Below are 10,883 nucleotides of genomic sequence, written 5' to 3' on the forward strand. Positions count from 1 at the left end.
CGTAAGTCGAGGACTTTCCCTGCCCGGGAGCGCCACGCATGCGTGGTTCCGCCCCCTGCGCCGGCCGAGGCGTAGCTGGCAAGCGGCAGAGACGGAGCAGGCCGACCACCAGCTGGCCCAGCCCAAGGGAGGTAAGGCACCCGCCGGAAAAGGGGAAAAAAATGGCGGACAGCCTTGCTTGGCGACCCCCATGAAATGGCCGATCGACCCCAAATGGGGTCCCAACCCACAGGTTGAGAACCACTGGTTTAGGCCTTCCTTTGCAAATATAAAGTATCCCTGGGAACTCAAAACGCTCTTTATCCAAGGAAAAGACAACAGGATCTTTTGCCCACCTTGAGACAGCCATAACCTAATTCGTCCCGTGCGCTTATATTTCCGTTATGGTCCACAGGAGCCTCACAGTCTATGAATTCTTCAGGTCTGCATATGAATCAAAAACTTGAGTTCAGATTCGAGAAACCACTCTGGAAAGTTGCATTTCTGATACAATTAGTTGGTGACTGACAACCACAACTCAGGGCAAAATTTTCTATGGCTAAGCGAGACAGTGTGTTGCGCCCCCTTTTACATTGAATCATTGCAGTTAAGTTAGTGACATGGTTATTAAGTGAATTTTGGCTTCTCCATTGACTTTGCTTGTCAGAAGGTCGCCAAAAGGATTCACACGACTCCGGGACAATGCAACCGGCATAAGTACATGCCAGTTGCCAAGTGTCCGAATTTTTATCATGTGACCACGGGGATATTGCAATAGTGATTTAAGTGTGAAAACTGTTCTTAAGTCACTTTTTTTCAGTGCCGTTGTAACTTCGAACAGTGCCTAAACGAACGGTTGTATGTTGAAGGACTACCTGAACTGCATTTAATTCAAACTCAGAGCCCAGCGGCAAACACTGTGTGCAGAATGGTTACCGATTATAATAAAGTAGTAGTAATATACATACATATATACATATACATATAAAAAGAAATGTCGTAAAATGGGCCAAAATTCACTTAACAAGCATTTCACTTAAGAACTGGAATTTTGGCCTCCACTGAGGTCGTAAGTCGAGGATTACCTGAACTCCATGCCAGGAAGGAGGGTTTTTGTGTGTGTGTGTGTGTGTGTGTGTGCTTGTGCTAGCCATGTTTAATCTAAGGCTGGCTGGAAATGCACCCGAGATGCAATACGGGACCCTGCCCCGAACAGGGAGGCCAGTCTAGATGGCCTCTAGGAGCCCATGATTCTCTGGGAGGGCTTCCTGGGGGGGGGGAAGAGGCGCGTCGCCCACCCAGAAGTGCTGAGAGTTCCCCTCTGCAACGCCTGGGGCCAGCCAGCCTTATCCCCCCCACCCCAATTCTGCAGGACCCATTTTTTTTTTTTTAAAGAAAAAAACGCTTTTCGACCCCCCCTCAAGTTCAACAGCCCGTTCCTTCGCTCCTCCCCTCGCGGCCGAGGCCCCGCCCACCCGTCCTCACAGGCGGTCGCAGAGAATCAGCGGCGCGTACGGGCCTTGGTATTCCCAGACGGAGGCGGTGGCTGCGTGAGGCGGCCGCTGCTGCCCCTCTGCCTCGTGCGCGGCGGCGCCGGCGGCGGGGCTCTCGGTGGCGTTGTGCTGGTGGGTCCGGGAGACCCCCTGCAGCAGGAGCAGGTTGCCCAGCAGCAGCGCCGCCTGGCCACACAGCAGCGCGTAACAAATCGGTCCCCCGGCCGCCATAGCGGAGACGGCGCCCTCCCGACTTCCGGCGAGGCCGGAAGTACTTCACCCTGGCGCCCTTCCGCCAATCGCGAAGCAGTTCCTCTGAAAAGGGCGGGCTGTGGCCGCGGCTCTGTCCAATCAAAAGGCGAGGCTGGTCAAGCAGCGTCGTCGTCGTCGTCGTCGTCGCCGTATATCAGGGGAGGTCTTCAAACTGGGCCCCTTTTGTGACTTGTGGACTTCAACTCCCAGAATTCCTCAGCCAAGTCATAAAAGGGCCAAGTTTGAAGACCCTTGATCAAGAGCAGGGGTAGTCAACCTTGGCTCTTTTATGACTCGTGGACTTCAACTCCCAGAATTCCTGAGCCAGCATGAGGGAAACTTTGGCCCCTTCATGACTCGTGGACTTCAACTCCCAGAATTCCTCAGCCAAGTCATAAAAGGGCCAAGGTTGACTACCCCTGATCAAGAGTCTCTTTCAGCCATCGCTCCTCCTACTTTCTCGAACGCAGCCCCGATTGGCCACAAGGCTGCTCCCGGCGTCCAATAAGGAAAAGCGGTAAAAGAAGAACGGCGCTTCTCAGCCTGGCCGACAGGTGGCAGCAGCGGCTGCCACTTCCTGGAGAAGAAACAAGGTCGTGATTTATTCAAATTATGGAATTGCAGAACACGTGGAAACAATGCCTGGTGTGATGGGCTATGTTGTGCAAATAAACCCTCACGTTTGGCTTACGCCCAGAAAATTATGTTAAAAGCCAGTGTTTTTCAAACTTGGTGACTTTACGATATGTGGACTTCAATTCCCAGAATTCCCCATGCTGGCAAGGAATTCTGGGACTAAAGCAGTGGTGGGATTCAGCCAGTTTGCACCAGTTCGATAGAACCAGTAGCCAATTTTTTTGTTGCCCAGGCCCAGAATGGACTTCTGGAAGCAGCATCCACACAGAGAACCGGTTGTTCATATATTTGAATCCCACCACTGGATTAAAGTCCACCCCTCTTAAAAATTGTCAAGTTTGAAAAACACGGAGTTAGCTTAAACTAAAAAAGGATGTATTATAGCTGGTGCAGCATTCATAATTGGACAAGGTTCCTTCTTGGCAGTGAGAAGTTGATCAGCACGTATCAAGAATCAGCTGGGAGATCTCAAGGCTTAATGGTAGGCGCCAGCTATTTTATTGATGAACGATAAAGAAATGAAATTTTGGGTACCCAAAAGGGCATCCGTTGNTTCCCTCCAGAAGTTGTGGGTGCTCCATCCCTGGAGGCTTTTAAGAAGAGACCGGGCAGCCACTTGTCTGAGACGATATATAGGGTCTCCTGCTTGAGCAGGGGGTTGGACTAGAAGACCTCCAAGGTCCCTTCCAACTCTGATATGCTAAGCCAGCCCTCTAAGCCGCCGGGTGGTGGTGGTGATGTGGGGGGGGGGGAAGAGCGGTGTAGTTAAAAAAGTCGTGAGGTTGGATGCAACTCATTGAACAGCCATCTAATTTAGCAATCAAAATTCTGGTCTCAATTCTGGTTGCAACTCACGGATTACCTGTAGTGTCTAGTTCTGCCGTACGATCCGAATTGTGTATTGACTCTTCTTGTCGTGAAAAAGTTGCATTCAAACCTGTCAAATGGAAGGGTCTCTGATGGAACCTAAAACGAAGGAGAAATTTCCTAACCGCGAGAACAACCAACGCCTTGCCTTCAGAAGTTGTCGGCGTTTGATCCCTGGAGGCTTTTAAGAAGAGAGCGGACGGGCCACCTGTCTGAAATGGTACAGGATCTCCTTGCTTGAGCAGGGGGGCTGGACTAGAAGACCTCCAAGGTCCCTTCCAAGTTTGCTATTCTATTATTCTGTATTCACGGAACATGCCGACCCCCAATAATGATTCTTATGTTTATATTTAGAGAGTTGTGTGAATTCTCTCTGGGTGGTTTTAAACCACAGCTTACAGAACAAGGTAAATCCAGCCAATAGGGATTTATTCAGTTAGCCTGGGTTAAGCACAGACTGCTTAGTATACTATGTTTCATTCTGTTCATTGAAGTTCATTGAGGCTTTTAAGAAGAGAGCGGACGGGCCACCTGTCTGAAATGGTACAGGATCTCCTGCTTGAGCAGGGGGGGCTGGACTAGAAGACCTCCAAGGACCCTTCCAACTCTGATAGCCTAAGCCAGCCTTCTAAGCCGCCGGGGTGGGGGTGGGGGTGACGGGGGGGGGTGTAGAAGCGGTGTCACCGACTCCTCCCCGGGGGGAGGTCCCGGGACGGGGAGGCCCGCCTCGCAGCCTCCATAGCCGGAGCTCCGGTCCGTCGGCGGGGATGCGGACAGCTGCGGGCGCCCGCGGCTTTCTGCGGCTGCTGCTGCTTTGGCCGGCGCTGAGCATCCCGGCCGAGCAGCCCGGTGAGTCCCCGCGCCGGGTCCTGCAGCCGGGCAAGCCCCCCGGGATGGCCCGTCTCCCGGCTGGCCGAGCCCGGCGCTGCCACCTTCGGGCAGGTGGGGAGGGATAGCCGGGCCGAGCCGAGCCGAGCCGAGCCGGGAGGGGGCGGTGGGCTTCCCCGCAGGGCGCCCCGAGGGGCGGGCGAAGCAAGCCGCGGGAAGGGGGGGAGAGCCGAGGGGAGCCCCCGGGTGCGCGCCCCGGTCCCGGCTGGGCGGAGGATGCTCTGCCCGGGGATGCCGAGCGGACGGGACGGGGAAAAGGCCGGCCGCGAACGCCTCGCCTCGGCCCGAAGAGCCCCCAACTGGGCTGGGAGGCTCGGCGGAGGCCGCCCCGCTCTCTTCCAGCCCGGCTTTTATTTTTTTTTGGGGGGGGGGAGCCGGGGCTGGAACCCCCCCCCTCGGAACCGCTTCCCCGGCTGCATTTTGGCCCGGGAGAAGGCGGGTTCGGAGGAGCCCCCTTTGGTCTGGCGCCGCGCTTGAGGCCAGGGACGGAGGCGGATCGGGGTTCCCCCCCGACCCCGTGTGAACGCGGCGCGGGGTCCTCGGGGCCAAAGCGGCCTAGGAGCGCGATTGAGAGGGCGGGCGGAGNTTCCCTCCAGAAGTTGTGGGTGCTCCATCCCTGGAGGCTTTTAAGAAGAGACCGGGCAGCCACTTGTCTGAGACGATATATAGGGTCTCCTGCTTGAGCAGGGGGTTGGACTAGAAGACCTCCAAGGTCCCTTCCAACTCTGATATGCTAAGCCAGCCCTCTAAGCCGCCGGGTGGTGGTGGTGATGTGGGGGGGGGGGGAAGAGCGGTGTAGTTAAAAAAGTCGTGAGGTTGGATGCAACTCATTGAACAGCCATCTAATTTAGCAATCAAAATTCTGGTCTCAATTCTGGTTGCAACTCACGGATTACCTGTAGTGTCTAGTTCTGCCGTACGATCCGAATTGTGTATTGACTCTTCTTGTCGTGAAAAAGTTGCATTCAAACCTGTCAAATGGAAGGGTCTCTGATGGAACCTAAAACGAAGGAGAAATTTCCTAACCGCGAGAACAACCAACGCCTTGCCTTCAGAAGTTGTCGGTGTTTGATCCCTGGAGGCTTTTAAGAAGAGAGCGGACGGGCCACCTGTCTGAAATGGTACAGGATCTCCTGCTTGAGCAGGGGAGGGCTGGACTAGAAGACCTCCAAGGTCCCTTCCAAGTTTGCTATTCTATTATTCTGTATTCACGGAACATGCCGACCCCCAATAATGATTCTTATGTTTATATTTAGAGAGTTGTGTGAATTCTCTCTGGGTGGTTTTAAACCACAGCTTACAGAACAAGGTAAATCCAGCCAATAGTGATTTATTCAGTTAGCCTTGGTTAAGCACAGACTGCTTAGTATACTATGTTTCATTCTGTTCATTGAAGTTCATTGAGGCTTTTAAGAAGAGAGCGGACGGGCCACCTGTCTGAAATGGTACAGGATCTCCTTGCTTGAGCAGGGGGGCTGGACTAGAAGACCTCCAAGGTCCCTTCCAAGTTTGCTATTCTATTATTCTGTATTCACGGAACATGCCGACCCCCAATAATGATTCTTATGTTGTGTGAATTCTCAGAACAAGCGGACGGGCCACCTGTCTGAAATGGTACAGGATCTCCTGCTTGAGCAGGGGGGCTGGACTAGAAGACCTCCAAGGACCCTTCCAACTCTGATAGGCTAAGCCAGCCTTCTAAGCCGCCGGGGTGGGGGTGGGGGTGACGGGGGGGGGGTGTGTAGAAGCGGTGTCACCGACTCCTCCCCGGGGGGAGGTCCCGGGACGGGGAGGCCCGCCTCGCAGCCTCCATAGCCGGAGCTCCGGTCCGTCGGCCGGGATGCGGACAGCTGCGGGCGCCCGCGCCTTTCGGCTGCGGCTGCTGCTGCTGCTGCTGCTTTGCCCGGCGCTGAGCATCCCGGCCGAGCAGCCCGGTGAGTCCCCGCGCCGGGTCCTACAGCCGGGCAAGCCTCCCGGGATGGCCCGTCTCCCGGCTGGCCGAGCCCGGCGCTGCCACCTTCGGGCAGGTGGGGAGGGATAGCCGGGCCGAGCCGAGCCGGGCCGGGAGGGGGCGGTGGGCTTCCCCGCAGGGCGCCCCGAGGGGCGGGCGAAGCAAGCCGCGGGAAGGGGGGGAGAGCCGAGGGGAGCCCCCGGGTGAGCGCCCCGGTCCCGGCTGGGCGGAGGATGCTCTGCCCGGGGATGCCGAGCGGAGGGGACGGGGAAAAGGCCGGCCGCGAACGCCTCGCCTCGGCCCGAAGAGCCCCCAACTGGGCTGGGAGGCTCGGCGGAGGCCGCCCCGCTCTCTTCCAGCCCGGCTTTTATTTATTTTTTTTGGGGGGGGGGAGCCGGGGCTGGAACCCCCCCCCCTCGGAACCGCTTCCCCGGCTGCATTTTGGCCCGGGAGAAGGCGGGTTCGGAGGAGCCCCCTTTGGTCTGGCGCCGCGCTTGAGGCCAGGGACGGAGGCGGATCGGGTTTCCCCCCCCCCACCCCGTGTGAACGCGGCGCGGGGTCCTCGGGGCCAAAGCGGCCCAGGAGCGCGATTGAGAGGGCGGGCGGAGGGGGGGGGCGGTAGGGTTGCCAGGCGTCCACTATTTGAGCGGACGGTCCGCTTTTCTCACATTATGTTCGCTATTTATTTATTTTTTCCCCACAAAATAGCGGACATTTTTTTTTTTTTATTCAAAAGCTTTAGGAGGAAACGGTACGTCATCTAAAGCTGTACAGTCTACTTTTTTTTTACTACTTAACACACACACACCCCGCCCCGCTTGTCCGCTATTTTTTGGGAAGCAAACCTGGCAACCCTAGCGGGGGTGGGGGGGCGTTGAGCCAGATTGCAGCTGCTCCATTTGCAGGGAATGGATTTACGGGGGCATCTCTATATCTAAACCGATCCATCCAATCTTTTGAGTAAGTGAAGGGCGTTGGAAAAGGTTTGTGTATCAAGAACACATGCCACACACACACACACACACACACACACACACACACACACACATGCACTCGCCATGACTGAAAGGGAGAGTCAAAGTCTGCACCTTGTAATAGCGTGCTGGCTGGAGAATTGTGGGGGGTTGAAGTCCACCCATCTTCAAGCATTCACCGCTTCTGGGGGCAAGGAGTTCCACTGGTTAATTGTTCTCACTGTCAGGAAGTTTCTCCTTAGTTCTAGGTTGCTTCTCTCCTGGATTAGTTTCTACCCGTTGCTTCTTGTCCTGCCTTCAGGCGCCTTGGAGGATAGCTTGACTCCCTCTTCTTTGGGGCAGCCCCTGAGATATTGGAACACTGCTATCATGTCCCCCCTCGTCCTTCTCTTCATTAAACTAGACATACCCAATTCAAGCAACCGTTCCTCTTTTTTTTTTTTTTGTACACGGTGACAGAGGCCTAAAGCGAAAAGGTTTTATAAAACCCAGCTGAAGGCCTAGGACTGGGGTGACGGCGCATGTGCCCACAGAGAGGGCTCTGAGTGCCGCCTCTGGCGCCCGTGCCATAGGTTTGCCACCACTGCCCTAGAGGGTTAAACTGCATGCATGCTTAAATGGATTATAAACCACATTTGACACAAAGTATGGCTTAGCGTGTAGGACACACAAATATTTGTAGTACATGTTAATATTTGAGGGCTTCCTATAAAGACGAGGGGGGTCAACTTATTTCCCAAAGCACCAAAAGGCAAGACAAAAAACAATGGATGGAAACTATTCAAGGAGAGAAGCAACCTGGAATTAAGGAGAAATTTCTTCGCAGTGAGAACAATTAACCAGCGGAACAATTTGCCTTCAGAAGTTGTGGGTGCTCCATCACTGGAGGTTTTTAAGAAGAGGCTGGACAATCACTTGTGTGAGATGATATAGGTTCTCCTGTTTGAGGAGGGGTTATACTAGAAGACCCCCAAGGTCCCTTCTCACACTATTATTATTATTATTACAGTATCCATGGCTGTGTTGTAAAATTGGACTATATTTCCATATTGAAGTGGTATGCTAAGTAAGAGGCATCTGGAGGATGTTTCTGCACGTTTTTGTGACGAGGGATTGTGCTAAATTTCCACGATAATCTGTCCTCACACAAAAGGCACACTGTACTCTCAAGGAGACTTTATTTATGCTGCCTCTCAACAGAGATAACATGTCCATTTTTAGAGGGAATGAATCCCGAATTCCCAGATTTCTCAAAAAACAAAAAGTTGGCCGTTCAAAGTAGTTCTAACATGTTTTTTTATTTTTATTTTTGTTGCAGTAATATTTTCTTTTTTCTTAAAGATCTTTCCTATTTTGAAGCTCGTTTTCTACCAGCGGAGCATTTTTGAGGGCCACACTTAGTGAGCAATCATTTTGTTTTCTTCTTGTTTTGTGGTGTGTTGCAAAAAAGTGAAATGGGGACAGCTGTGTAGCTTTTACAAAAACAACAACACTGTATCGATATATTACTAAATCTCTCCAATCTGTGCTATAATTCAGCGAAATAGTGCATCATAAATAATTTTTTGAACCAACGTATCTGAAATGGGCTAACTTACACAATGTGTCCAGAATCTGGCTCAGCTTGGAAATCTCTCCCTTTCCCCTCAGCATGGCTGGCTCAGGAATTCTGGGAGTTGAAGTCCACGAGTCATAAAAGATCCAAGGTTCCCCACCCCTGGACTAGAGGACCACCAAGGTCTCGTTCAACCCTATTATTCTATCTTCTATTTATCTTGCAAGCTCCGATCTCCCAGCGATTTAAAAGCCAGAGCATTCGCTTTACAAACTAACATGTCTTCTTCTGTTACAGGTTTTCAGCCACTTTCGCATCTGTCTGCCTACGAAATTACGGTCCCCAAGAGGATAGAACGAGAACGGCGAGAAGCCCAGGCACAAAATATGGTATTTAAGCATGAGGGAACTTCTATAACTAAATTAAGGAATTAATGGGAGTGTTGTGCATGGAGGGGAAAAAAACGACTTTGTGTCTAGTTGTTCTGGGGTGCAAGGCCCTATAGTGTAGTTTTGAGGATAGAAGTTGAAACAGTTTATGCCCAGGATGTGAGGGGTCTTCCACATAAAGATGTATAAAATACTCCCCCCCAAGAATATATATCAGAGACACAGAAGATATGAAATATTTATTAAATATTGCTGCTTGACTCCCATTGCTCATTTGTTTAGGACTGGGTCACCAAGTATGATTGAAACACCCACTAATATGGCTTTCTCCCTCCATGTTTCAGGACGGGTTGTCGTTCAGTCTTGTAATTGAAAGAAAATCGTATATAATTCATCTACAAAGGAACAAGTAAGTGCTTCCGTTCTGGCTGAATGTCCATGAAGATTCTCAGTCATCCATGTCATAATTGCCTCAAAGCTGCTCCTTCTTCCTTAAAATTTTGCCCTACGGATGAACTGATACAGAAACCTAGGAAGAAGGACAGATCTTGATTTACATTGAAAATCCCATGTATGTCACCTCAGTTGAGTTCAGCTGAGTTACTCCATTGAGTTTAGTTGGAATTGCTGCCTAGTAAGCATTTACAGCTTTGTAGTAATAAGGATATGATCAGTGCTGCAGAGAAAACCCAAATATGATCATTGTTGCTCTTTGTTAGAGCCCTTGATCATAATACACTTTAAGTTTTATATATTGGTCATTGATTTTGAATACTGAGGAAGATTGGCATCATGTTTACATTCTGAGTGTTTTGGTACACTTCATGTATTTCCTAGAGGGTGAGATACGGGCAACCATATGTCACCTTGCAAGGCTATCTCTAAAGCAGGGGTCTTTCAAACTTGGCAACTTTAAGACTTGTGGACTTCAACTCCCAGAATTCCTCAGCCAGCTGCCTGGCTGAGGAATTCTGGGAGTTGAAGTCCACAAGTCATAAAAGGGCCAAGTTTGAAGACCCTTGATCTATGTCAGGGCTTTTCAACCTTTTCACCCATTGTACCACTTTTAGGATATGGCAACATCCGAGTACCACCAGTCGCCTAGCAAGGTGTCAAAAACTTGATGACCAAAAAAAAAAAAAAAGGAAAAAACTGATAAAGTACAGGTAGTCCTCAACCTACAACAGTTCGCTTAGTGACTGTTCGAAGTTACAATGGCACTGAAAAAAGTGCCCCCCAAGCCATAGCCAAGCAAGACACCTGCCTGCCCGCCCAGCGGCGCTCTTCCTCCTGTCTGAGGTTTCCATTGTTGTGAGCATTTCTGTTGAGGATTGGCAGCGGGGGTGGGGGTGGGGGGGTGTTTGGTTTTCATCCCCCCCGTCTGCTGGGTGGTTGCAGCAGGTTTTGGTCACTTCACATGACCCTGGGACACTGTGACCGTCATAAATATGAATCAGTTGCCAAGCATCTGAATGTAAATCACGAGACCTTGGAGATGCTGCAACATTCCAGCTGATCGGCGCTTCTTCTGGGCTCAGCAGAAGCACCAGGATCAGCGCCGAGCTCCAGCTGGAGCCTGGTGCTGATCCTGGCGCTTCCACTGAGCCTTGACAGTCTCGAAGAAGCACCGATCCTGGCGCTTCCACTGAGCCCTGACAGCCCTGCAGCTCCAGCCATCTCTCGCTCAGGCTTGTGCGGTGCTGCCACCGGTTCAGCTCATTCCCCTCCCCCGCTACTACTTTTCTAGGATGCTCGCCTGCCAGGTGCCAATGTACCACAGGTGGTACCCGTACCACTGGTTGAAAAGCCCTGACCTATGTTATGTTCTAAGACTGGCAGTACAAGAGCCACTACAGTGTAACCTGATCGGATTTCCCTGTCTGTCACTTTGACTTCTCC

At 51.9% G+C, this 10,883-nt stretch overlaps 2 protein-coding genes across 2 annotated transcripts in view; one reads left to right on the forward strand and one right to left on the reverse strand.

Annotated features, from left to right (window-relative positions):
• Nucleotides 1–299: 299 nt before the first annotated feature.
• On the reverse strand, nucleotides 300–1,703 carry LOC107300464 (TM2 domain-containing protein 2-like). Its single transcript, XM_015829789.1, has 2 exons — nucleotides 1,465–1,703; nucleotides 300–423 (listed from the first exon to the last, which is right to left on the reverse strand). The coding sequence occupies exons 1-2, from the start codon at nucleotides 1,701–1,703 to the stop codon at nucleotides 300–302; spliced, it is 363 nt and encodes a 120-aa protein (XP_015685275.1).
• Nucleotides 1,704–5,955: 4,252 nt separating this feature from the next.
• LOC107300466 (disintegrin and metalloproteinase domain-containing protein 9-like) overlaps nucleotides 5,956–10,883 on the forward strand; it is a gene marked incomplete at its 3' end in the record, with an annotated part of 12,224 nt that continues 7,296 nt past the window's right edge. Inside the window, exons 1-4 of the mRNA XM_015829791.1 lie at nucleotides 5,956–6,049; nucleotides 8,893–8,970; nucleotides 9,088–9,101; nucleotides 9,329–9,393. Of these exons, the coding sequence (XP_015685277.1) occupies nucleotides 5,956–6,049; nucleotides 8,893–8,970; nucleotides 9,088–9,101; nucleotides 9,329–9,393 (251 nt within the window). The remainder of the gene's footprint in view (nucleotides 6,050–8,892; nucleotides 8,971–9,087; nucleotides 9,102–9,328; nucleotides 9,394–10,883) is intronic.

Source organism: Protobothrops mucrosquamatus, unplaced genomic scaffold (assembly GCF_001527695.2).
Source record: "Protobothrops mucrosquamatus isolate PMUCROS unplaced genomic scaffold, P.Mucros_1.0 scaffold7168, whole genome shotgun sequence".
Taxonomy (NCBI): Eukaryota; Metazoa; Chordata; class Lepidosauria; order Squamata; family Viperidae; genus Protobothrops; species Protobothrops mucrosquamatus.

Excerpts from the sequence above, each read along its gene's own strand:
- LOC107300464 (XM_015829789.1), bottom strand. The coding sequence starts at position 1,703 with ATGGCGGCCGGGGGACCGATTTGTTACGCGCTGCTGTGTGGCCAGGCG. Across the intron at positions 424-1,464 it reads CTGATTCTCTGCGACCGCCT|ACCTGAAGAATTCATAGACT; the intron begins GTGAGGACGGGT and ends ATTCATATGCAG.